Below are 27,747 nucleotides of genomic sequence, written 5' to 3' on the forward strand. Positions count from 1 at the left end.
CCCGGTTCCCGCCGCTGCCGCCGCCGCCCCTGGCGGAGCGGGGCGCGAGGTGCGGGGAGACGGCTGCAGGGGCTCCCGCCGGCCCGGCAGCAGCGCCGCGGCCGCGCGAGGCGTTTGGTGTCGGCTGCGGGCCGTCCTGTCAGGGCCCTCTGACGTGCTGCGTGTGCACAGGTGGCTGCGCGGTGCCCGTCAGTGAGCCGCCCGTGGCGGGGTCTGTGTTCGGGGACGGGTGTGTTTGTGGCTGCAGTTGCCGCAGTTCGTCCCGGCCCTCCAGACCTCCCCAGCCCCACTCTCGGCCTCGTGGTCCTGGCATGCCCGCTGCTTCTGCCCCTCGGATGCTTCCTCTGGGCTCCGTCCCCAACACGTCCACGTCACGCCTGCTGCCTTAGTCCTGCAGAAATCCTGCGCTTTGGATTTGTGCCACCTTCTGTAAGTTGAAAGCTTCTGGACCAAGTGCGGCAGTGAGATGGAGTCAGAAGAGGAGGTGAGCAAAGTGATTTCTGTCCTGTACCTCTTTTTTTTTTCCTACCTTTTCAAGCTATTATTTCAAGATGCCTTTCTGAGGGCAAGGTTTAAAATTCACTCCCTTAGCTTTGCTGTTATTCTTCATTTCTAATAAATTTGGAACTACAAATACTCTACTTTTAAAAATGGTTGTATATGTTTACTCATTTGTTTTGGAATAAATTTGATGAAGATGAGTTTATGGGAAAGCAAAGTGTGACCAGGGGTTAGGAATTTAAGTGGAAAATTGAATCTTCATGAAGCTTACCACATTTCATTAGATGTTAAATTCTACAGTGAAGTTTCATATGATTATTAACTATAAGTATATTCCTAAATATCGTGGTTAAACTTTTATTAAAATAATATATCATAAAGCCATTAATATTTTTACATAATACAGTTGTTTGATTATTGAATTTTTCTTGTGAGATATTAGTCAGCAACCTCAGTTTTTTCTTTTAGTGATTTTGTAACAAGAATAAAAATATATTTTAAATCTGTGTGACAGTTTTATTAAAATGACTTGAGAGTGTATGAGCATTTTTCAGTTTATTTTCTTCTTTCACATTATATTTTTAATTTTGTGTCCTTCTACATTGTATTCTAAAATTTGGAACCGATTGATATGTGCTTTTCACTTCACTATCATGAGGGATGTTTTTTCAAATGAAACTGAAAAATTTAGTAATTCATCTTTTGTCAGTATTAAAAGCAGACCAGCTAGGCTCCTTTGTGCCTCACTAAAAATAATACCAGAACATAAGAAAGGTTTCTGTATTACTTTATGTGCTCTGTGATAGCGTCTTTTCTGTGAACACTCTCAATTCCAAATAAGACCCTGACATTGAAAATTTACTTGTACATACACAGGGGTTATATTATGCTTCCTTGACCCTTGAAATGAGTATGGATGCAGACAGAAATCTTTGCGTTGTTCTCCCTAAGGTATTGCCATCAGAGAGTCAGCAAAATTGGTTGACCAAGCCCAAAGGAGGGTGCTGAGGGGAGTTGATGACCTGGACTTTTTCATAGGGGATGAAGCCATAGATAAACCCACGTATGCCACAAAGGTAATCTCCCCACCGGGATTTGCTTCTGTAAGTGTATCACCAAGAACAGAGAGTAGGATGAATCATGCAAAATGGTAGATTTCATAGCAATTGTACTTGTGAGCTGTGTATTTTATTCTTGTGTTGGAAAAGAGGTTTTGTTGTTGTTGGTTTTGAATGGGGTATTTTTCAAAATTGAAGTATAGTTGATTTACAGTGTTGTGTTAGTTGAACAAGGTATTTTTCATGTGAGGAATCAAGTGAATTTAAGAAACCCCAGAATGCAGGATTGACTCTGGGAATGCTGGGCTTCATGTGAGAGCAAGATCTGCTTCTGTGGAAAATTGCAGGTTGACTCACTGACCTGTCAGATGTAGAAGAGCTGTAGACTGATTAATTAAAAAGAAGCACTAAAATTGTTTAACTAGGTATTTGTTCTAAAAGCCTCCAAACTCCAAATGGAATGGTATGGCGGATTAGCTGTACTTTTGCATCTATTACTCCACTGTTAAGATGATACTTTGTACTTAGAGATGTGAAGTAGAATATAAATGATAATATAACTTAATATTTCTGGTAAAGTGCCTGTTATTTCTTTACATAAATTAACATTCACCCAGTGCAAAGGGCCTGTTTTCTCTAATGACTCAGTCTCTTCTGGGCCAGTGTTTTTAAAACTGTTGCTCTTACTGACATGGACTGAAGCTTGACATAGTTTGATTTCTCTTGCTTTAGTGGCCAATAAGACATGGAATAATTGAAGACTGAGATCTAATGGAGAGGTTCATGGAACAAGTTATTTTTAATTTTCCCTGAGCTGAAGCTGAGGGCCATCACTTTTTGATGGTGAGTAACTGGGACTGAGAGAAGAGCCCTGTGGATTCTTGGTTGCTTAGATTTTAAACCCAGGATATTCTTCCCTGGGGAGTTTTTAATTCCCACTAAAGCTCTTTGTATGAGTTGGAGTGCTTTTGGGGCAAATAACAGAAGGCTCAACCAAAATGTCCAAAACCAAAGAGGGCTTATTATCCCACAAAACAGGATGCCAGTGTCAGGCCACTCAGGACTGGTTACTTGAGCAGCTCAGAGATGGAGGTGAGAACCCAGCCTAATTCACCTGTTTGGCCTCTTGTGCTGGTTCCCCTCAGGCCCCAGGGTGGCTGCCCTATTTCCTGTACTGACTTTTGGTGTATTTGCTTTCAGAGTTTTAGAATTAAGACTCTCATCCTCAGAAACCTTCCTAGCAGATTTGCCCTGTCTGTCCGTGCCCAGTGTGGGCCCTAGAGGGGAACAAAATTACTTTGGTACATTTTGATGAGTCAAGATTCTCTCCTGTTGCTGGTGAGGGGACCACATCTCATCACCTGGCCCCAAGAGGTAAGTACCTAAACCGGCCTCCAGCAGCAAGGAATGAGGAGGGAGGAATGGGTTTGGGTAGGAAACCACCTGTGTAGTTAGGTGTCCTCCTGAAATAACTGGTTGGCTCTGACCTTTTCTTCTTACAGCAGAGGGAGCTGAGTCAAGGTGCTGTTTTGCCAAGGTTAAATCTCACACTAACACTGAGCTGAGTTACAGGCCCTGATATTGTGGATGTAATTGATCTTGTTCAGATGAAATAAAACAATACAGAGAAATGAAGAGAAGTGTCTCTTGGTTGTGGAGCCTGTTTTCATTGTTTTATGTTCTTTTTAAGTTAAAATTAATTACATGTATAAAACACTTACTTTAAGGAGAGCAATTGCATGTAACATAAGCTGCACATTAAAACCTACATAATTTAGCTTTGCATTTTTTCCATGCTAGTGCATTGTCAAATGGTCCCTGATCCAATTATATAATTCTTCCTAATGTTAAATATGGAATATTCTTTAGAATTATCTGGCTTAAAATATGTTAAGTACAAGGCTGTTATGGTAGTTAGTGGAATCTATATATTTTGTGTCTATTAAATCAAGTCCTTGAAAGTGCTCTAAGCTTTTTCCTGGCTGTATCTTTACTACTAGGAATTGCCACGTCCAAGTAATGTGTTTTACAGGCCACTGTGTATTTTCTCTCCTGTGTATCTACGATGGTTTATGTAAAATACATGGAGCCAGGAAACTGACAGTATGTCTGAGTGGCTTTGTCTTTACAGCCAAAACAAATTACAGACTCCCACCTGCCATGCTTGGCATGTTCCCTTCTCTCATACGTCACATAACTACCTGTTGATAGGACTCCAGGCATGGGCCTGGGGCCCAGCTTCCTCTCCCTGCCTGCCCCATCCCGCTCTGCTCAGAGGGAGTCTGAGTCTTAGGCCCGTGGAGCAAATGCAATCACCAGGACACAGCCCACAGGAAATTTTTCCTACCAGGAATTTTTCTGCTCTAGCTGGCATATACACCGCAGTACAATAAAACCAATTGCTGGGAACGAACTGGTGGTGTTTGGCATGAATATGGAAAAGCTTAAGTCCTTTGCCAAAAATGAGTATCTGAAGAGAATTTTCAAAAATAATTGTTTATTACATTAAACATAAGAAAATATTGTGTTACATTTATTGTACTTTGAAGTTAGGAGGTGTGTTTGCTGCATGATGTGACAGAGGAAGTTATGAGAAGGGTGGTTTTATCTCAGGCTTATGTCCTTCCTCATCAGTTAATGGGATAATTGAAGGGGAGTGAAGCAGGTACAGGGATTTGTGGCCATGTCCAGAAATTCATTGAAGACATTTACTGAACCACTACATCAGCTAATGGCTTCTTGGTGTAAAAGAGTCTAAAAGTTTTAAATTAAAGTTCCCTCAGTAGCCTATGAAATTGTCCCTTCTGACTGCCATGACAGACATCTGCACATCCATGGTGGGAATGAGCTCAGTAGGGCTCATGTTTTTCAAGAAGTTTCAGAGACTCAACTCATGTTGGTCACGTGGACTAAACAGATAGCAAATGGGAACCACACTCTTTTCTCTAATACTGAATTGCCCAGAGATCAAGACAGAATCATATATTCTAAAGAACTGCAGTGCTCTTGAAGGGAAATTGAATTGTAACTGTAGAGGAGATTTGCAAACTTTTTTGAATATGAATCAGGGGAGGAAGAGCAAGCAGCAGTGCTGCCCAAGGATGCTGGGAACCAGGAGCTCTGCCATCCACCTGAGAGCAGGAAAGATGTGTGTCCCAGCTCAGGGATGGAGGATCATCCTTCCTTCATCCTTTTGTTCCAATCAAGTCCTCAGTAGCCTGTGTGCTGCCCACCCACATTGGCAAGGGCAGGTCTCCTTACTCAGTCTGCTGCATGCTAAGCTCTTCCAGAGACACCCTCTCAGACACACCCCAGAAAGAATGGTTTACCAGCTCTCGGGGTACCCCTTAGCCCAGTCAAGCTGACACATAATAATCACCATGACATGTGGCTTGTCCTGGCTTACCGCAGTAACTCCCTTCCTGGCTCATGAGGGTGGCTCAGACCTGCTCTGTCCTGTACACTAGCACTGGCCGGTGTGGAGCTGGACATCCTTGGCGCTGCTGAGTCTGTTACTGCTGGCCCGTGTTCTTCCCATTTTCAGTATATTGTCATCTACACTCCTACTTGCTCTTCCTTGAGGATTTATGTTTTTAAAAATGTTTCTTTACTGCAGTTATGGAGAGGTTTGGGACTGGAGCAATATTAGTTGCATGTGTTCAGCTTGCTTTCTTTATCCAGAAATATGGATTGATTTTTATAGTACTGACTAATTATTCATTTTTGAATTAATACTTGATGATATTTTACCATTATTATGAATAAAATGCTTATGTAACTTGCATTCATGTGAAGTTTTAATCATATACTTCAGTATTTAAAAAATAAGAAAAACTTGATATCTCCAATTTAGATCTCGTTATATATAAATAATGGTTTTTGGAAGGTTTTATTTAAATTAGTCCTCTAAAGGAACAATTACTGGTGGTAAACATAGGAGAAAAGGAGGATTGAGGAAAACATAGATTTATGATTATGGTTCTGAGAACCCAGAAGAATGTGTCTTTAATAATGCTGAATTTGATTCAGGAGCCAGGAGAACCTAATTTTATTGTAAACTTTCTCTTAATGGAAGTGTATAGATTTTAATGTTAGTTCTTCACAGATGGTGAATTGTTTGGCAGCAAGTACTAAAGTGTAAAAATCAGTGATTTAAGCAAGTTAAAGGTTTTATTTTTCTTAAAGTCATTTGTAGCAGGGAGGGCAGTGCTGGTATGTCAGGTTTCTGGTGTCATTAGGGATCTGTGTGCTCTAGTATATTTAGCATATGGCTTCCATTCTAAGATTGCCTTAGATCACAAGTTAGCTGCTGCAGCTCCAGTCATCACCTCCATATTCCAGGAAAGAAGGAGTTAAGAGCAGAAGTGGGCCTACTACATGAGTCTACCTTCAACCTTGTAAGGAGCTTTCCCAGAAGACACATCCAATAACTTTTGCTTCTTATTGGCCAGAACTTACTTAGCCATCCCTGTACACCAGGAAGTCTGGGAAATGCTGTTTTCTGGGCCTGTGATTGATCAGTGGTCTGTCATTAAGGCAGAAGGCAGAATAGATACTGGGTAGGGAAATTGCAGTGCCTGCCATAATGATGTGACTACAGGTATGAAGACTGGCAGATCAAGAATTCAGCTGTCTTCACAACTGTGGTTGGATATGGAGAGTGTTTTCCACGTTACAGAGCCAACAGGCTAGGGAAAAGCCACACCAGGATGTGCTGTGGCTTCTGCCCTGGGGTGAAGTCTTTCTTCTGTTAGCTTCTCTGCCTGTGGAGAAATAAACCAGGAAGTTGTATTGGGAGTTTCTGTGGCCTTCGCACACAGGCTGTAACTCAGGGTTTCACAACTCTTGTAATGAATTTTTTTTTCTTATTATAGAACTATAAGTGTGATTTAGAAAATTTGGAAGATTCTTGTGGGGCTTTTCACACTCCTATCCCATTATCATAAATATTAACATTTAGTATAGCTATACTTAATCTTTTCACTCATGTTTTTATATGATTTTGCATTCAATATTGTGTCCTCCATCCCTCTCCCCCATTTTCTTGCACGGTTTTCATAATCCTCGCTTTAATGGTCATGCAATCATGTATCCAGTGGTTATTTCCTGTCTGTTTAGCAGCCCCACTATTTTTAGATGTTTACTTTTGTTTCCAGTTTCTTGGTTTTGTAAGATATAACATAAATTAATATTTGCACATTTTTTTCTATATTTAGAGCATTTTTATATTAAGAATATAAAAATTATATATATATATATAATTTGGAGGTCCAGATGTGTTAATAATTTTGAATCTCTGGTATACCATTTCACACTGAAATCTTCAATGTACAAGAAGCCACATTATTTGAACTCAGGATTGATTAATATCATTTTTGATTATTTGACTTTTTAATTTGCAGTTTGAATACCTTTGATCTTAAACAGTTTTTCATGTATTTATTAGTTGTATTTTCTCCTTTGTGAATTGCCTATTCATGTCCTGGGTTTTGTACATATCAGTGTTTTATTGCTTTTATTGTTGCTATGATTTCTTTGAACTTTATTCTACTTAAATTTTTCTTTTGTGATAAAATGCACATACCATAAAATTTATCATTTTAACCATTTCTGAATGTACAGTTTGGTGAGTTGCGTACATTGACATTGTTGTGAAACCATCACCACCATCCATCTCAGGAACTTCTTCATCTTCCAAACTGAAACTCTGTCCACATTAAAGAATAACTCTCTTTCCCCTTCTCCCAGCCCTAGCCCCCACCATCCCCCCTCTGTCTCTATGACTGTAACTATTCTGGGTCCTCATATAAGTGGAATCATCCAGTATTAGTCCTTTCATGACTGGCTTATTTCACTTGGTATAAGGTCTTCAGGGTTCAGCCACATTGTAGCATGTGTCAGAATTTCCTTCCTTTTTTAGGGCTGAATAATATTCTGTTGTATGTATGGCCACAATCTGTTTATGGTGTGAAATCTTTCATATAACAGATAAGAATTTTTTGTCATAAGCAGATACTTTTTCTCACTTGATTTTTTGTAGGTTATGTTTTTGAACATCTATAATTGTAAATTTTTATGTAAGTAAACCTACTTTCCTTTGATGTTTATATATATTTTTCATTCATCTGGGATTTATTTGGAACATCACTTGACACTGAAATTAAACCCAGGAAGAATCCAGAGCCAGGGTTAATCTACTTCTTGTTGGAATGCCTTCTATAGGCTCACATTTTTTTTAAACCAGGCAGGAAGGAAACATTGCATGACTATGCTCCCACTTTGCATACCTTTCTAGCCTTCCTCTCTTCATCCTATTCCCCCCTCTAATCAGTTTAAATGTTATGTTTATAAAATTAACTTATTAAGGTTCTTGGATTCCTCTTCAAGGTAAGAGAAGACTCTAGGTCTCTGGAGTTAATACATTCAATTTCTTCTGGCCTGAGATATATTCTTGATATTACAGTTGATTGTTGATATATTCAGCACTTGCTAAAGGCCCAGCCCTCTCCCCACCAAGCATTTGCATGAATTAACTCACTTATTTAATCCCACAGACAATTGTGGGGTAGGTAGTTATTAGGCCTGTTTTTCAGGTTGGATAGGAGGTGCCATAAGGAGATATATTGTAACCTAAATATTGGAATCCACAGCTATTCTTCATGTGCTTTAAATGAAAGAAAACTAAAAAAAAAAAAAATCTGATATAGTAATCACTAACACAGTTCTAAATGTGTACTGGGAACATTAAGGTATTAACTAATTTGATCTCAGCCCCTTGAGGTAGGCACATTAAAATAAGTAATGTGTTGTTGAATAACGTTTAGATCATTTACTTACAATCTGCTTTTGATGACTTTATTATTTCTTGTCTATGTCTTAAGATTGCTTTCTCTCTCCCATTCAGGGAGTGTATTGATTCTAATCAGAGTAATTAAAACTTACTTGGGGCATGATGTTTGAGCTTTGTATCAGACAGGAGTATAAACTAAAGCCCCCAGCTAGTTGATAGCCAGATTTGATTATTTGCTTGAAGAGTTAGCATACACACAGCACAGAATTCAAAAGGTGCAGTACGATTTCCAGTGCAAGAGTGTCTCTTTCCCACTTCTGTGTTGCCTTCCAGATCCCCTTCCTGGAGGAAACCAACTTTACTGGTGCTTAACCAGCAATAATTATGTGCAGGCACATGGATTATACATAAACTTGATTCATAAAATGGTAACAAAATTGACATACTATGGTACATTTTGATTTTTACTTTAAAAATTTTAGAAATTATAATTTGAAATATATGAAATTTACCCACTTAACACAGTTTTAAATGTATCATTTGGTAACGTTACCTACATTGATATTGTGATGTAACAGAACTCTAGAACTTTTCCATCTTGCAAGATCAAAACTTTGTGCCCATAAACAGCTCCTCATTTCTCTCCCTCATACACCTTGCTTTTTTAAAAAAATGTTGTAGATACAGAAGTATATTTAAGAATGTGTATGTATGGAGAGGCCTCTTTTCATGTAGCAAATTTATAGTAGATATTGTTTCATATCTGCAGACACACTGCCCATCCTTTTTAATTGCTGCAAAGTGTTACATTTTATGGATGTGACCTAATCTGTGTAATCAGTTCCTTGTTATGTGCAGTTATGTTTTTCTGATCTTGGAAGCTGTGACAACTGTGCACCTCTCTGAGGCACCTTGTTTTAGATGTCCCTTGGCTTGACAATGGAATTTGATTTTGTCTCATAGTCTTTGTTCAGAGACTTTCTCTTCAGTAGGTGAGTTTTTCACTGGTACATGCTGATGATTTTAGTGATAATAATGCACTTTCACTGAGTACGTTCCCCATGCCAGGTGCTGCCATGAGCACTTTGTTTAGACTCCTGTGAAGTCAGTGCTAATTATGCATGGAGAGAGGAAATCACTTTCCAAACTTGGTAAAATCGAAGGTGGGGTGTAGCTGGGCTGATTGGAGTTGGAGCTCTCCCGTTGCCCGTGCTGAAATGGCCTGGGCTGTGTGGCAGGTGTGTGTGGTCACAGCTGCTTTTCTGGTGCTGTGCTTTCTGGTTTTAGTGTGTTTTATTTATGTATGGATATTTTAAAACTCAGGCTTGGCTTTCTCTTTGGTTTCTATTGGGTGCATATTCGTTCTGATAATTGGTAAAACATATTTTAACATAACTGTACTTTTGTATAAGATATTTACCTGTATTTGTTTAGGGATGATTATTTCCTACTGTGCTTAGTGACCACGTTGGTACATGGCCACATTTCTTACCTCCTCCTCCTTTCTTCTATCACCTGCTTTTGATTGTTTATGTTAGTGAACTTACTCTGATATTTATGTTTGTGACTTTATGTTTACTGGTGTCTCTGCTGCTCTACCAAGAAAACAATATCTTTTGATTCCATGACACAAGGGCATCAGTGTCTTTATATTTTCCTCCTTTCCATCTGTGCCTGTCAACTTGATACTACTCCTGTTGTTTTAATTTATAATATTTACATTCTCTTCTATAGCTATAGATTCTCCCAGAAAAGAAAAGCATTTATCCCTACATCTTAAATGGACTACTTGCTCACTGTAAGTCTTTGGCTGTACTTTATGCATTCTTATTATTTGGCTAAAGCTTATTGTCTGATGGTTAATTCATGAAGGATTCATAGAAACCAAATTCTCTCAAGTTGTTGTATGTTTAAATATATTTTGTTTTTGCAACAGACTTGATTGGCAGTGTGGCCAGATATAGAATTCTGGGGTCATATTTTCCTGCCAGAAAAGTCTGTAAATGTGGCCCTGTGTGTCCCAGTGTCCTGCATGCAGCTGTGCCAATGGCCAAGACAGGCTGCCCTTTTCCTGCTTTAAGAGTATGTTGCTCTGCTCAATAAGCCTAAAAAAACACCATAGGCTGAGTGGCTTCAACAACAGACAGTTGTTTTCTCACAGCTCTGGGGGCTTTAGGTCTGAGATCAAGGTGCCATCATGGTTGGTTTATGATCAGATCTCTCTTCCTGGCTTGCAGATGGCCTCCTTCTCACCAGGTCCTTGTGTGGCTCTTCCTCTGTGTGTGAGTGAGAGAGAGCTCCCTGATCCCTCTGCCTTATCCTGCAGGGATGTTAGTGCTGTCCTGTGACCTCACTGATCCTGGATTACCTCTCTAGGGGCTTCATCTCCAAACACAGTCAACTGAGGGTTGCAGCTTCAGCATAAGAGTTTTGGGACACACAGCTCAGTATATAACAAAGGGTAATGTGGATTTTTATTTATTTATTTTTTTGCCAAAAGGCCTAGATTTTTTTTCCTTTCTTTGTTTTTTTTTTTTTCTCCTTTTCTCTCTCTTTTATTCCCTAGCTTAAATATGTGATGTAAATCCATATTTATTAACATGGAAAAATGTTCAACATATTGCTGAATGACAAAAAGCAGTTTTATTTATTTTTATCTTTCTGTAATCCTGTTAATTTCCTCCTATTAGATAATAGTTATTATTTTAAATAGACATTTTAAAAAACTCGGATATCTATGTCATGATATTCATCTGCTTTATTTTTATATTTTTCTGGGTACATGTTTTTTATCTGCCATTTGTTTTTTCCTATTTTCTCTCTCCATTCTCTTCTTCTTTGAGTGTTTTTATATGGTGTTTGGCTAGTCTCTTTGTGTTCTTTCCTCATCTTTGAGTGAGGGGATCTCTTTCTGAACTGGCTGTGTGTCGGGTTTAGGCTGGGTGGTGGGCAGTGTCTGGGTGAAGCAGCTTCTGTCCCAGGCTTGTCTTTCTCACAGCTGATGGTGGAGGTGTAACTTCTCACCTTGCTGCCTGTGCTCTGAGTGGAGCGACCTGGGGAGCGAGGCTCCTGCAGCTGTGCTGCTCAGACTGCTCTGACTCCAAGCAAGGGCTCTCTGCTTTTGCTCTTCTCTGGAGAACTGGATATTGCCTGGTATCTGAAGTCACTGGTGTTCTCTTTCCATGTCCTCACTCATCTGGTCTCAGTGGGGCTGTTATTGCCCTTGGCAGCTCAGTGCATGTCTCTTCAGATTCACGGTGTTTGGGTGTTCTGTTATCCGAGGTGGAGTTTCCTTTTCTGTAGCTTGTTCTTGTTTTGGGGTGGATTAGTAAGAGCAGAAGTGTTTAGAGAGGCTTTACTCTCTCAAAGATTTTAAACCTCACAGCCAAAATATGTTTAATCAATCACTCTGGGTGTACTCTGTCTGCCCAATTAAGGAGTTGTACAGCATCTTAATGAACATGCTTTTAGATTAACATTTTGCTGTTCTGATGTAATTACATGAAATTTGGGTGAACACTAAATATAGTGAATATTTCCTTACAGACAGAACCTCCTCTGAATACACCAGAAAATAAAGAATATCTTGCAGAAATTATGTTCAAATTATTTAATGTACCGGGACTCTACATTGCAGTTCAGGTAAGGACAAGTGACTTTCATGATTCCCAAGTGACCTTAGTTGTCTAATGTGGAAGAAATGGTGATTCTAGAGGCCTCTGTAAGATTGTGTGATGTGGTTTCCTTTCCCATGCACTCAAGTGCACATGAACTCATCCCATTCAGGTCTGAGCTCAAACACTGTACAGAGCAATTTCTGTGATTTATGTTTTTACTGCTGGTGTAGAGTTTGTCCAGCTTTTGTCTGTTTACATTCATTAAAATCTAAGGTATCCTCAGGAAGACAAGATCAAGATGTAGGTGTGGTTCTTTGGCTATTTTTACTTCTGATCATAAAAAAGAAAATATACTATAGAATCTGTTAAAACAAAACAAAATGAAACAAAATAAATGTCTTTCAAGGGTTTCCCTTTGTGGATCTGAGCTCCTGTGGTTCCATGAGTTTACAGAACTTCCCCTGAAGCTGCTTGTTCTTCGTGGGGGGTTTGTTGTTTTTAGGTGTAATGTATCTGCCTCTATATAAGGGAATTGACTGAAATTTGGGGGAATAAATGATAAAATTGTTTTCCAAAATGCTTCCTGCATATTCTATTCCCTTACTTGTAGGAAAAAAGAGGAGGAGTTGCATAGATGTTTAACTTGGAAGATTCCACATGCTGTGTCCTCTGTGTGGTGATTCTCAGTAGACAGTGATGTCTTAAAGGCTCTGAAAATGCCTACATTAGGAAACTCTGTTTATTCCACCACTTCCAAATTTAACCAGAAATATTCCCCCACCCCTAAGCTGTTTCTGTTCCATGGAGTAGGAGACACTTCAGGAAACACTGGCCCAGTGGTTCTCAAAGTGATCTATGCAGCAAGGTCTCCTCAAAAGTGTTTTTTTCAAAATACACATTCTCAGAATTTATATCAGACCACGGGTTTCCAGCCTCAAAATTTTGGATCGGGCAGTCCTCAGGGGAGGGGAGGGTACTGAGCTGTGTGTTGGATGTCTAGCAGCATCTCTGGTCTTGACCCACCAGGGGAAGCACCACCACCAGCCTCCCCTCCCTCAAGTGTGACAGCGAGAAATGGCACCAGGTATTGCCAGGTGCTCCTTGGGGCAAAATTGCCCCTGGTTGAGAACCACTATCCTGGTTCTGCCAGATGAGAATTTCTGGGTGCCAGGCCCAGTATTTTGTCTTTCTAAAGTCCCCACAAGTAGTCTTATTGCAATCCATCTGTGGACCCACACTGGGAACCAGTGGATTAGAAATTAAAACCTCCTGATTCCACAATAAATTTCCTTTCTCTCTGGCTTTTCTTTGCAAAGCTTTGATTTATCTTACTGAGAAGTTGACTCCTCCAGATTAAGTGCACAGAATTTACATGTTAGTTGTCCACTTTGGAATTTGGATTTGGGAGGAAGATGGAAGGTAGGGAAGGGAAAGGTCATTCAGACTCAGTAAGAAAGAAAGGGCTTATTGCTCCAACCTGAAGATAGGCTTGTGGAACACTTGAGAAAGTCCCCATGCTGATGGTCTCTGTGGTATTTGTGAAGGCAGTGCTGGCCTTAGCTGTGTAGTGGACATCATGACAAGTTGGTGAACACACATTAACAGGAATCATCATTGACAGCAGGGATGGGGTCACTCACACTATCCCAATGGTCAGCAGGGCACCGAGTTCTGCTCTGTCTGTGGGCCTAACCTGATTTGAGGTGAAGGAAGCAGTGAAAGGAAAAACCCTTCTGTTAATTAAAGCACCACTTTTGAAGACATACCTGTACTTAGCAAAGGTAACAAGAGCCTTTAAACACAGTTGTGTGAGAAAGTGGAAGATGCCTAGTGTCTGTGGCACTGGCAGTTGGAAATTTGCAGTAGCAGATTTGTGCAGTCTGGTGTCAGCAGTCGTCTGATGTCCCGGGGCTCTGCTTGGCCCCGGTGTCACTTTGCCAGGAGGGCTTTCCTGACTTTCATTCTGAACTGTAATCTGGATATCAGTGGGTGCGGCACATGAACATTTGGAGGATGATTTTGTGTTCTGTGACAATCCTCTGGAGAGGATTTGTTTCTTGCTTTTTAAAAATTTTTTAAGAGCCAAGAAGGAGAGATTGTTCACCTTGACTTGTAGGATGCTCTGCAATGTCACTTTTTGGTTTTAATTTTCAAAATATAACAGAAGTGATTTCTAATTCAGGCTTCAAGAGACTATATATATATAGTACCAAATATATATATATATATATATATATATATATATATATATATTTGGTACAATGGACTAGTTAAATGAATTATTTAAAGTTTTTTTTTTAATAAATTGAAGCTATCTGGAAGGGGTTACATTGGGAATTCAGACCTGCCTTTCCTTCTCCACGTCCCTTCTTGGAGGCAACCCCTGATACTAATGTTTGTTATTTTGTGTATTACAAGTATCTTTTGTGCAAATATAGGTTTGTGTGTTTATGTGCTAAGCTCCTTTTAAAAATGCAATAAATGAATCACTATGCTATACACTGGAAACTAACAGAATTTTGTAAATCAACTAAGACAAATTTAAAAAATGCAAACTAGTTTTCTTTTAAAAAACAATTCATTTATTTCATTTAAAAATAGTCACTGTTTTATTTCAGGACGTTGCAGAGATGATGTACTAATATGCTGGTGCTTTAATACCTCAAAGTTCAGAAATCACTGCAGGGGGAGGCTGATGTGTCTACAGTCAGGAGGAAAAATCCAAATCTTTCCCCTCTGTCATTGCACCCTGCCAGTGTCCCCTTTGCCCGGGGGTGAGGAGAGGCAGGAGGCCTGCAGAGCATGCTCTGTGCTCGCAGCCCCTTCATCCAGTCTCGGAACACTGCCCCCTCCTGGGTGTGAGGTGTTTAGGTGCCACTTGCTGTGTGGCCCTGCCTGGCTCCTCTCTGAGGTCACGTCCTCAGAGGTCAGTGCAGGCCAAGGTCAGGGCCTGTGCCTGTGGGTCTGCTTCCTGGCCTCCCCTGTGCATCTGAAACAAGTTTCACACTACGTGCAGGCCCACAGAGAAAGTTGTTGTTCAAATTTTTCTCTGTTTCTTAATGCAGTTTTTTCCCCCTATTTATAAAAATTACATTTACTGTACAAAATTTAGGTAAAATGGAGAAATGTAAAGAAGAAAATAGAATGACCCTCAAACCTGCCCAGAGGACTGTGCCACACTTTTTTGGTATAGTCTACTGAGCTCTTTTTCTTAGACAAACAACACACATTTTAAGCACAGTTGGGATACCCTCCATCTGATTTCATGTTCTAATTGTACAATGTGCTCCTGAGGTTGTATTTTGCATATTGACTTATCCCTGATGTATCTTTATGGTTAAATACTCTGTGGAAAGATATTTAGTAACTACCTGACAGCCCATCATGTGGGTGTAGCACAACTCACTTACTTGTTTTCCTACCATTGGCTGTGGTTTGTTTTAATATATTTAATTTGTGATGAAGCTGATACTCAAAATGGGTTGAATTAATTTTAGAAAATGTTATATGTAATATATTGAGTATAGAAATTGTGAATAGTTTCTGTTTGTGAGAGCTACTGTTCTTATGATTTTTTTATTTTAATAATGTGTACATATCTTTTATCTTGATCTTAAATATTTTACAATTGGCTTGGGCTCCTGAGAAAGGCTACACACTCTCTCACTTCTAGAAGTTGGGCACCTCAGAAGACATAAGAGGAATTCAGTCACCTGTTCTTGCAACTTCAGTGGTAACTGTGCTTATAGATAGTGGAACTGATCCATCTGTCAGATGGATGAGGATTTGCTCCAGCCTTCTGTCTCCATGAGTGTGTGACAAGCAGCCAGTGCCATCAGGGAGCTCAGAGTGCCTCCTCTACCTGGTGCAGGTGGGGACATTGTCCACTCTGCACAGCTACTCCCACCAGCATGAGCTGGACCTTCCCAGCCTGTGGCCTGCATGTTGAGTGGCACCCCAGGGGGCTGGTGAGGACCTGGGACCACACAGCAGCTCCTGTCCCTCTCCTGCTGGTGATGGCTGACAGCCTGGTCACTGGTCCGGGAGGGCAGCTGGGTGAGCGGATCCAAACTCCCCCCAGCATGGATCTCACATAGCATAGGGTTGAGGGGAACCTGCCAGACTATTCCTTCCTACCAAGTGCAGCTCTTACTAGAGTGAGCAGATCGGTTATTGAGTCTTAAATGCATGCCTAAACCATGCTGTGTACTTGACCCGCTCCCTGTCACTGGGTCTCTTCTGTGCACCCACTCACCGCATATGATGGGTGAAGATGCCAAGGCTGAAACATATGTGTTAACAGATGTGGCCATGGTTACTCTGCCCACAGATGTGGAACCAGGATCTGAGTCCTGGTTGTCACACTCTAAGTCCTGCATGCTAACCAGGTGGTTGACATTTAAATGCAAGCCAATTTGTAGTTGGTTTAAAAATTAATAGTTAAACAGCAAAAAAAAAAAAGTGACAATGAATATATATATGTTCATGTATAACTGAAAAATTGTGCTCTACACTGGAATTTGACAAAACATTGTAAAATGCCTATAACTCAATAAAAATGTTTATAAAATTAATAGTTAAAACTTTTTCCTTTTTGTTAGAGGAACAATAAAATGACCCATTGTTCGGACAGACAGCAGCATTTTGGAAATTAACTGCCTTCTGTGGTTTTCTCTTCACATTCCTAATGGAAAGGCCACTTTGTTTGCTTACAGAGCATCTCAGGTTCTCCTAATGGAATTGCATGCATGGTCATTTTATTCCCCCTCCCCCAGTCCTGAGCTTTGCACAGAGTGGAGATTCAGTAAATGCTTGCATTGCCAGGGCAGGTGGGGGCAGGAGTCTAACTTACAGTCCAGGGAGGGCTTTCCTCCTGGAGTTACTCACATGGTGTTTTGCCTCTCTGTCTCCCCAGGTGGAAGGTTAGGTAATTGGAAGCTGCATCAAACACATCCCTATTGCAGGTAGAGATATGTATTTCATTCAACAGCTGCCAAGTGAGAGGGAGGTGGGATTCCCTCCTGAGCAACCACTGGAGACCACAAAGGCCATTAAGGTAAAAACAGATGGGAAATGGGCCAGTTTGGTGGTGAGAGAGAAATAGTGTTTGCACACTTCCCCTTGTGGCCACCACCCCTGCTCCCACTGTGCCTTCCCTCCCCTCCCCATGAATGTGGGTCTCCATCTGTTTACCACTTGAATTAAGGGGCTGAAAACTTAGCCTCTTCTCTGAACATGGATGCTTGTGGAGTTCTCCAGCTGTAAATGAGAGCAGCTTGTTAACTGGTATTGAGCATCCTGCCTAGTACGATGTCATTTAATTGGAGCCTGATTAGACAGAACCTTCAATTAGCCAATGTGTCTTACACCTCTCCCTCCAGGCTTCATTTCCTGAGTAAGGAGCAGACAGCAGCAGCAGTGACTGTGAGGAATCCTGTGCAGTCAGCCAGAATTCAAACTCATTTCCAGCTCTTGCTGTGTGTGGTTCTGTACCCTGAGAATTACCATTCAGAGTGATGCTGTTCTAGGGTGAATCATTGAACAGAGTCCACCTGTGTTTTCTAGACTCCGTTACCATGCTGGAGGAGTTACAGGAAGCTCTAAAATTAAATCAGTAAGATTCAGAGGAAAATGGCTCATTGGTCCTTATTTAAAATGCCCACTTGACTGATCCATCGGTTTGGTCTTTGTGTCACTCTGTAGGTAGCAGTTGACAGACCCCTTTCAAAGCAATTTTCTCATCAGGTTGCAAAATCAGGACAAATTACTGTTTTGTTTTTGTTTTGTTTTAGTCAAAATGAAGAGATTCTTAGTAATACAAGGATAATTATTATATAAAGAGCAAAGATTTTGTTTTTGGAGAAAAATTTAAGCATGGAAGTGACATGTGACCTTGAACACACAGTTTCTGAGCTGCAGGGGAGTTTAAGGGAGGTTAGCCTCCCCCCTTCCCTCCCACTTTTGCACCCAGTAACAAGCTGGTTGAAGGAAAGCTAGTGCCTGGGGGGAGTCCCACATTTTGCATGACACTCTTGGTGGACGGAGAGGTATTTTTAGGACAGGGTGCACAGGTGCGAGTCAGGGCCCATGTGAGTAGGGTGGCTGGGTGCCCGGGTGTACCCAGGACTAGAGTTTCCAGGGATGGGTCACTTCACAGCTTGGGTGTGTGGTCCTGGGCAGCCCATGGGAGTCAATCCTTTTCCCCTGGGGGAAGGTTTACAGAAGTAGCATAAGACTTTCTTTTTATGTTAAAATATTTCCTAGAACTTCCCCTAGTCCTTTCCTTGTGTTTCTTCAAGGAAATAAATTTGGATAGTTGACCCAAATTCCCTCACCTCCCCATTCCTGTTACCAATATGTCTCACAGCCTCTGGCTCCTGACTGTCGGGGTGGCCATGCAGGTGAGAAGGGCCCTGAGTATGCTGACTGTGACAGAGGCTGCTCTCCTAGTCCTCGTCGTGGGCTTTACCTTCCTCACTGGCTCTCTGGGGTCCATCTCTGACCCTGAACCAGGTTTGGCCCATTTGGGCAGTGACAATGTATCACTCAGCCATGAAGGTAGGCAGTGGAAGAGCTCCTTGTGTTCCCTGCAGGTCAGCCACCCCATCCCTGCTGTCAGTTAGTTCTTGCCCCACTTCCCTCTGTGGGAGTGGGTCAGAGTTACCCTGTGTCTTGTTGCCCCTGTGGGCAGGAGTGGGCCTGTGGATGCGTGGATTCTGTTGGTGGGGACAGTGGTGGTCCAGGACTTGGGGCTGACACACTGCACACCATCAACACTGTGGAGGCACTTCCTGCCTTCAGTTAAGCCTCTGAGTTGCTGAGAGACATTGACCTGGTGTCTTAGGACAACTTACTGTTTCTGCCCTCAGCCTGGTAGATTTGAAGTTGTATGGGGTGACCCACTCACTCAGTTATCAGTGAGCACAGGGGTGTGTAGCAAGTCTGGCCCATCAGTCTTACAGTTGTGCAGAGTATACCAAGGATGGTATTAGGTTTCATTTCAGGGATTCTAAGAAATTTTGAACTTAGTATCATGAAAATGCCTTCAGAGGTCCTCCTGAGCACCAGCTTTGGGCCTGACAAAGTGCAGGCATTGAACAAAGCCCACCTGGCCCACAGGAAGCTGACTTTCAGAATCCGGTACCCAGGGGCCAACTGCTGTTCTTGTGAGGTTAGCTCTAAGGACAGATGATCAACCCAGAGACCCCCAGTCAGGCATCACCAGCTGAGGAAACACTTTGCACAGCACAGGCTGGGGCTGGCACTGAGCGGGTTCTCATGCCCCAATGTGTGGCAGCTCCATCCTGTCAAAGTCGGGCTTTCCTTTGGTTCATGGTCCCAGCACCTTATAAAGTGCTCTGCCATTTACTTATTTATCACTGTCACTTGTTACTCTGACTCTCAGCCAGTGTATGGGCCAGTGGGCAGGGGTCTGTGTGTGTTTTATTCACTTGTGCATCCCACGTGCCTAGGCACTCACTAACTCTCTGTCATGGAGCCACTGAGTGTGCTGTGTCAGACCGCAGAGCAGGTTAACCACCTGCCAATCGGATGTGGTGACCACAGGGCCAGATCTTCTGCCTTCAGATCTGGGTTGGGCTGCGATGCGGGTCTACTTGTCCCAGTGGGTGGCAGCGAGTGCCTGGGCAGGTGTCACGTGGGGACATACAAGGAGTAAGAAGAGAGGAGATGGAGACTAGGGACTTGATAGGCACCGTCAGACATCATCTCAGATAGTAGGCAGCAACATGTGACACAGTGAGGCTGGGACTAATAGCAGAGCTGGAAAGAAAGCAGAGTACGTGGCCAGAGCATAGCTGTTAGACATCACTGAGCCCAGTAAGTGTCCCTTGGAGCTGTGGCATTGGGCAGGACTGATGTCGGGGGTTTGTGGTGCTGGAGTTACTGGGTGTTTGCCGGAGGGCAGACTGGGTGGCCGCTAATGCCTGGTGACATCTCTGTGTGTGTGTCTGCAGGAGAAGTACTGTCACATTTGCCCCAATATAGTCAAGAAGTTTGCCAAGTATGACGTGGATCAGCAGAAGTGGATCAAACAGCAAACAGGGAACAATGCCATAAGCCAGAAGAAATTCATTATCGATGTTGGCTAGGAAAGTTTCCCAGGCCCTGAAATTTTCTTTCACCCAGAGGTAAGACATTTGCTTTCTGAGTGTGCAGAGAATGACGTGTGTGGAGCAATGCTGTCACCTCGTGTGTGCAAGAGTGGCTCCCCGTTGGGCTCCCAAGTGAGGTGGCCACCTTTCAGGGAGGACCTTGGGAGTGTAGGCTGCAGCTTCAGTGGCTGCTCTGGCTCCTGCATGGTCCATGCACTTGACTGGGTGTTTCATCATGCTCCTCTTTGGGTCTGGCTATCTGTTAAACAGTTAATGGTTGGTTAAACCAAGAGTGGTTAGGAAGAAGCTTTAAGAGCAATAGAAGAGAATGGATTTGAAATTCATCTCCTACTGATATGAAAACTAGTTAATCTCGAGGATTGATTGTAATTTGCCTCTGTATAAGAGTACGATAGCGTACATATAACCTTCCCATCACACATGACGATCCATCCCCAGTCCAACATTTAACCCAGTACAGCTGGTCCTGCTGTGTTCCCTGCTGCAAGTTAGATAAAGCTTCTGTCTGAGGACAGCCTTGGAAAGAAGAATTAAAGATATCATCAGTTTAGCAAGTAGTCACAAAGAATTATTACTGCGTTTGTAAAAGCAGTAACTAAGAGGCAATATTTTAAGGTTTAAGTAAAATGGACTTTATTTGTATTTTGGTATATTTTTCTGCCTCATTCAGTTTACATTTAATAGGTAAATACAAACCACTGCCTGTTCTTCGATGTGTATGACTGTTCAGGTAAATGGCACACAATGTATGTCTGACAGTACCTGATATCACGGCACTCATTCGCTCGTGATAGTCTTCAGTTAAAATAGACATAAACCAGCAAAGTCCAGTGAACAGCTGCATGGCGCCTTCTTCTTCCCTCGAGCACATTGACACTTTTCATGATTTTTAAAGCATTTTTAAGAATTTTGTAATTGAATTACTTATACTTTAGCTTATTTCACTTATGTAATTGAATGTAAGATTTTTTAGTTAATAACATGGTTATTACCATATTGATTGTTTTCACCTAGAAGCCACCACCATTCCCCATTCCCAGTCTTCTAGCTCAGATTTACAGTGTGAGTCACTGACTAGGTTTTTTCTTATATCCTGGCTAACTTTTTCATGACATTAGTGTCTATACATCACATGCTCATTATCTACAATATTTTTCATTACATGCCACATACACTGCGCACTTGCTTTTTACAATCTCATATAAAGTTTGAGTCACTGTGTATTCTAAAGCAGGACTGGTCTGTCTTTGTTACTGTTTGATTTCTTTTCCCTCTCTAAACCCACACATTTCATCTCTTGAAGGGACATGTCACCATCACTCCATGCACAGAGTCACTTGGATTAATTTGACACATTCATTCCAATGTGATGGTTTAAAAGGCATAGTGAATTCTGTATTTGTTAAAGTTACATTTTAAAAAAGTTTGTTGAGAAAAATGTGTATTGTTTCTTTTATATCTGTACAAAATTCTGTTCACCAACCTGGATTTTATGCAATCCATCTCAGATGTTGTTGACAAAGTAACACAGAACTGTCCCATTGATGTCCACCATCTGCTATATAAGGTATAAGCTGCTTGGGTAACATGCTTGGATTTCATTCTGAAATTAAAGGCCCAGCATTCTGAGAATAATAGACCCTTACCATCAGTCTGCAGATAGTCCTATTTGACTTCTGTTTTATAGGATTTGTTAAGGGCCTGATTCCTGGTAAAATATTTTTCTTGGAGTGAGGGTGACTTAAATGCTTGGCAATATAACTCAGTTAGCCAGAAGTATTTGATTTAAATATTCTAGTATCTCTTATTCTTATCTGCCCAGCTGTATTTTTAAATTGGACAATTTTAACCCTCCATGTTGACTGAAAGATCAAGGGGGTCCTTCCCCTCTTGCTTTCTGTGAGTTTGCTGGTCTTGCTTCATGAGTATTTAGATTAGTGCCAGATGTGTTGTTGTCAGAGAGAAGGAGGAATCTGAAATGAACAATCAGAAAATGCTCATGTAATGTTTCTCCAAAATTCTTTGAGTGCAGGGAATTTTGAAACTTGAAAGGAGAAAAAGGCAGTTCATGTAACTGTAGGATGAAGGAAGCGTTGCTGAAAGCCAGAGGGGAGGGGCAGAAAGTGGCAGTCAGCTGGCCCTGCTTCCCTGCCTGCTCACCTCTGTCTGCACATCCTGCTTTTCCCCCAAGACCACGTCTCCCCTTCACAGATGCAGGGGCCTGCACCTTAGGGGGGAGAGGACCAGGCTCAGTAGGGAGGGCTTAATACAGTTTATTTCATCTGGACAGTAGAATACTATTCAGCCTTTAAAAAGAATGAGGTAAAGCAATGTAAATTCAAATGAAAAGATGTCTACAGTATATATTGTCAAATGAAAAAGCAAGTTGTAAAATTTACACATAGTATTATTTCATTTTATTTAAAATATACTTTATGTATATATATATATATATATATATATATATATATATATATATATATATATATATATATATATATAAGAAAAGGAATTGAATGATATGTGTTAAACTCCTTAAAGGAAATAAAATATATCTGGGCAAGAGATGGATAACTCTTACTTTCTACTCTTTGTGTTTTAAAATTATTTGAAATTTTACGGTTAATAAATGTTATTTTTATTATTGGAAAATATTTTCTATATAGACAAATTTGATGGGTAAAAGCAAATAATAATTTGGTTTTTATTGGTATATAACCTTAATTAAACACATCTCACCTCCAGTAAATGTGCAAGGAAGGGAAAGCAAAGGCAGATGAGAGTATTAAGTTTAGTGCAGTATGTGGCTTGTTCTCCCTACTTCTTAAATCTCACATAACATCAGCTGTGTCTTCCTGTCCATGAAAGCAAGGAACAAGTGTGCACTATCTAGTCCTCATTTCATCATGGTGGAGATGGAACTTCTGCCAGCAGTAAGGATTGCTCATGCTGGGGTTGAGTTTTCTCATTTGATCATTTAGTTTGCTTTCAATAGATTTACAGGATTCTTGAAGTAGAGCTGGTCTTCTAGCCTGAGTACCTTATTTAACAGATGATGACACTGAGCCCTACAGATAGGAAAAGGAGGCAAAACTGGAGGGACCTGGGTCACATGGGGCAAACTGGTCTTCGACGTTTTTCTAATTGAGGTAGGGTTGATGTACAATATTATATAAGTTCCAGGTTGCAGTTTTTAAAGGTTATACTCCATTTATAGTTATTATAAGATATCAGCTATATTCCCTGTGCTGTATAACATATCCTTGTAGCTTATTTATTGTATAAGTAGTAGTTTGTACCTCTTAATTCCCTATCCCAGTCTTGCCCTCCCCTCTTCCCTGTCTCCATGGATACCCATTAGTTTGTTCTCCATACCTGTGAGTCTGTTTTTTGTTGTTGTTGTTGTTGTTGTTATGTTCACTAGTTTTCTTTTTCAGAGTTCATATATAAGTGATATTCTACAGTATTTGTTTTTTCTGTCTGACTTATTTCACTCAGCATAATACTCCCCAAGTCCATCTATATTGTTGCAGATGGCAACATTTCATTCTTTTTTATGGCTCAGTAATATTCCATTTTATATATACCACAACTTCTTTATCCAGTCATCTGTTGATGGACACTTAGTTTGCTTCCATATCGTGGCAATTGTAAATAAGGTTACCATGAACATTGGGGTTCATATATATTTTTAGGTTAATGTTTTCATTTTCTTTGGATGAATACCCAGAAGTGGAATTGCTAGATCATATATTAGTTCTATTTTTAGTTTTTTGAGAAGCCACCGTCCTGTTTTCCATTGTGGTTGTAATAGTTTGCATTTCTATTGTTCCTTCTTTTCCTAGTTTGGGTGTATAAATTATACTGACTAAGCCCAGAGTGAACTAGTTGCTCACAGTGTCTCTCAATGTGACTACACATTGAATCAAGTGGGAAGCTTTTCAAATCAGGATGCCTGGGCCAATTATATCAGAATCTCTGGGTGGGGGTTTGTGATTTTGGGGGACTCAGCTCCTGAGGAGACTGATGCGCATGGACAGCCAGGGCTGAAAACTGGCTTCAAGCAGCACATGCTGCCTGCAATGACTTGACCTCCTGGATAAATCACAGGCCTCCAGGACTCAGCTCTCACACACTAGTCTCTGTATAAACTATACACCAACAGTGTATATGGGTTCAATTTTCTCCACATTGTTGCTGAATGTTTGTGGTTTTGTGGTCTTTTTGATGATAGCCATCCTGGTAGACACGAGGTAATATCTCACTGTGGTTTTAATTTGCATTTCTCTGATGATTAACAACACTGAATGTCTTTTCACTGCCTGTTTTCTTGGCTCAGTGGCAGGAACTATAGGTCGATTTTCTTTTGATGAAGCAAGTAGGAGGAGGCTTGCTTTAGGTCCTGCTGACAACACCTGAGATCTTCTTGGTCACTGAGTGAACACCTTACTCAGGCTCATTGACAAGAAAAAGGTGGTGGAGAATATAAAATGTGGCTTTGAAAATTCAGACATTTTAGAAAACTAAAACTTTTTTTTTAAGAAGTAGTCATAATCTAATTTTTATTTCAGTCTGTTCTGTAGATAAGGGTGTTCACATGCTGCCTTTTTTTAATTTATTTTTTGTTCAGTTTCCAAGTGTGTTGGAGGTTGGGTCTGGGAATGGTTCTTCTTTTTCATTTTATTATAGCTCTCTATCTTTATGGGTTAAAGATTGTCAGTTATCTGTTGTAGACTTGAAGGGCTTTTTTTAAGTGGAAGTTTTCCTATGTTGGCTGCACACATTTCCATGATATTGCTGTGAGATCTGTTTTTGGTATAGTGTGGTGCCATGTCATTCTTGTGAGTGCATTGCCTGTTGTTTCTATGATTGCCAATGTGGTTTTTGTTGTGGTGAACACAATCTACTTTTGTTGTTTAACAGAACCTCATTTTGATTAGGTGTTTATCACAGATTGGAGAGTGGCTAGGGCTTCTCCTTTTATTGGAATTGAGACTTCCAAACCATTTCTGGGGTGCAGGCTGTGGTATGTGGTGTTGGAATGTTTCCAATACACACTCATAACAGTTCCTTTGCCCTTTCTATTGCCATGGGAATGTCCAAAATCTACACAGAAACACCAGTGGAAACAAATCTAAAGATGTCATGCACTAGGGCCTTCTGTAATGATCCTTCAGTCTCCCAGCTGGGTCCTCAGTGCAGTATCAGGTCAGTGCCATCCCTATTGTCACATTTTCATGTAGTAGACAAGGCTGATGGAAAGGCTTCAACTTCCCCTTCTGTGCACCCAGATCTCTGCTCTTGGCTCTCTCTTCCTTGTGGCATGGGACCACCAAGACAACCACAGAGCATATCCACACCCTCTGCCTTGGACCCAATAAAAATCACAGTTGTGCCTATGAAATATGCAGGTTCTTTGGCCATGGATTCTGATTTCAACCCGAACTTCCCCTGGGTCTCTCAGACCAAAATTATGATGATTCTGATAGAACCGTGCTTCTCTTCTATTGCAAAAATGCCAAATTGGGCCCTGGACCTGCAGAGATAGTGAATATGTCCATGAGATACCTAGATAATCCACACCATGTGCATCAGCAATGTTGCTATTTGAATTCTGGTCCCAGGCAGTTCTGTTCCATAGACACTACCAATCACAGAAAACAACACACTCCAACCCCATGAGACTCAGTCTGTGCCATCAGCCTCAGCTCTCTCCCTCAGCTTCAGCAGACATTCCTAGCTCAGCATCAACAGCTCAAGTCAAGGTCTGGGGATTGATTACAGGGATATTTTGTGCTGGTTTCTTTCAGTTCTGTCAGCCAGGCATCTGCTGTGCACTCCTCTCACCCTCATTGGATCTCCTTCAATCCCAACTGATCTCTGTGTGTGTGTCCCAGTAAAAGAGTGTTTTCCCCTTTTTGGCTCCCTCACCAAAAGTCAGGTCCTGCACTGATTTCCTTTTCTACTTTTCTTTTTCCTCCTTCCCAATTTTGTGAGGACCTTTTCTGTCTCTTGAAGTAAGAGACAGAAAAGGTGAAATTGATGTTCAACCAATGTCCAGCAGGTGTCCTGAGCCAAGGGGTGGGTGTACATGGATGAGAGTGAGCTAAGAATGCACTTGTAATCAAGAAAATATATCAAACACAAGAATGTTATATGGGGATTAAGTTTTATAGGAGAAGAGGAATGAAATGAGTTCTGCAAGGGAAACAACTATGTAAAATTCCTGGCTTTTCTAGAACAGATTGTTTATAATGTGTGTTTTTTTTTTTTATATGGATGACATGGTAGATACAAAATCACTTTGGTATTTAATTTAGCTTCCATTGTGTACATTAAAAAGAGTGGTTTTTGTAAATCAATATTTATAATGTAAGAAGCACCATCTTTTATAATGATTTAAAGTCAAGATAAAATTTTTACATATTATCTTTTTAAATGGATGAGGAAAGGACACAGTGTTTCAAAATCCTTTAAGAGGGTAGTGGATGAAAAAACATTCAGGCACTATGTTCTAAACTGCCTGGAAGCTGAGAACCTGTGCTGACCATTTAACATTTTGACCCAGTGAAATGATAAAGCCAGAGTCATTTCAGAAATGTCCAAAAGCTATTTCAAGCATCCCCTGCAATTGGCCACATCCAGAACTCTGAACACAGTAAATGTTCAGTTAACACTAGCTCATTGACAAAATATTTTGGCCATTCAACTGATATCTATTAACAGCATAAATACAATATCCTTTCTTCCTAACTCTAACCTTCAAGGAGATCTTTCAATTTTTCAAATATCAGTCAAAAGTATGTTATTGAATGAAGCCCTCTACTAGATAATAAGTACACTGAATTTGGTTGTTTTGTTCTTTTCCAGATACTGATTAACATGCCAAGTATAATGCCTGGCCCAGGAAGCTCAGGAGATGAATCAAATAACTTGACCATGAAGGAGCACTGAGGAGGAGGCAGAGATGATCTCTGGCATGGGTATTATTATAGGCATACTACAAGGCTCAGAGGCAGTGCAGAGGAAGAAATGAGGAGCTCTTGGAAGTGGTGGGCAGAGGGCAAGTGTTTGGAATGTTCTTTAAGAATAGGTACACTTGAACTGACTCTTAAAAGATGAGCAGGTGTTTGACAAGGCAATGTGAACACCACAGATAGAGGGGAGTGAAGCCACCTGGAATCCTTCCTCTCTGCACTGCAAACAGTTTGGGATGGTTGGTGCATATGGCACGTGACTGTGCACATTCTGTCCATGTTGTGTGCACTGATGATTTAGAAATGACAGAAGGGCAAGTGGTGAAGCTGGAGAGATGCAGAAGCACACAGAGGAAGACTGCCTTACATGGTTCTTCAAGGTATTTGGACATGATCCTGTGGCAAAGCAAGTCATTACATGATTATTAAACTAAGCAGTATTGGTGTGGAATTTGCCTTCCACAACAATTATTTTCCTGCAGTGTGGATGACAAATTTGGGAGGTGGAAGAGGGGAAAGAATACAAACTGAACTGCTGGTTGGAAGACAATTATCAGTGGTCCTGGAAAGACTCAAGGCAATCAAGAAGCTGTGAAGGAAGGGTGCTGAAGGGAGAGACCTTAAGGATATGGCCTCTGGACAAACTGATTACTATTGTTTAAGGAGTAG

General features: G+C 41.0%; 1 protein-coding gene across 4 annotated transcripts; it reads left to right on the top strand.

Annotated features, from left to right (window-relative positions):
• Positions 1-65: 65 nt before the first annotated feature.
• On the top strand, positions 66-27,747 carry LOC135320547 (actin-related protein 3B-like). 4 transcript variants are annotated; one of them, XR_010379724.1, is made up of 9 exons: positions 66-484; positions 1,453-1,577; positions 2,292-2,402; positions 2,789-2,933; positions 11,896-11,991; positions 14,585-15,837; positions 16,882-17,022; positions 19,943-20,116; positions 26,972-27,747. XR_010379724.1 is itself a non-coding variant. In XM_064483667.1 (7 exons), exons 4-6 carry the CDS (start codon positions 2,871-2,873, stop codon positions 20,075-20,077), a joined length of 294 nt encoding a protein of 97 aa, XP_064339737.1. In that variant the 5' UTR covers positions 86-484; positions 1,453-1,577; positions 2,292-2,402; positions 2,760-2,870; the 3' UTR covers positions 20,078-20,116; positions 26,972-27,712. The 4 variants fall into 4 exon arrangements, 1 of the variants encoding a protein (XP_064339737.1); XR_010379725.1 differs by lacking the exon at positions 14,585-15,837 and having other exon boundaries at positions 79-484; positions 2,760-2,933; positions 26,972-27,712; XM_064483667.1 differs by lacking the exons at positions 14,585-15,837; positions 16,882-17,022 and having other exon boundaries at positions 86-484; positions 2,760-2,933; positions 26,972-27,712.

This window comes from Camelus dromedarius, unplaced genomic scaffold, assembly GCF_036321535.1.
Source record: "Camelus dromedarius isolate mCamDro1 unplaced genomic scaffold, mCamDro1.pat HAP1_SCAFFOLD_179, whole genome shotgun sequence".
Classification (NCBI taxonomy): domain Eukaryota; kingdom Metazoa; phylum Chordata; class Mammalia; order Artiodactyla; family Camelidae; genus Camelus; species Camelus dromedarius.

Bases quoted from the DNA above. Each gene is read 5' to 3' on its own strand.
- LOC135320547 (XM_064483667.1), top strand. From the start codon at position 2,871: ATGAGTCAAGATTCTCTCCTGTTGCTGGTGAGGGGACCACATCTCATC. The intron at 2,934-11,895 runs GTAAGTACCTAA...ATTTCCTTACAG, and splicing joins TCATCACCTGGCCCCAAGAG to ACAGAACCTCCTCTGAATAC. The intron at 11,992-19,942 runs GTAAGGACAAGT...GTGTGTCTGCAG, and splicing joins GACTCTACATTGCAGTTCAG to GAGAAGTACTGTCACATTTG.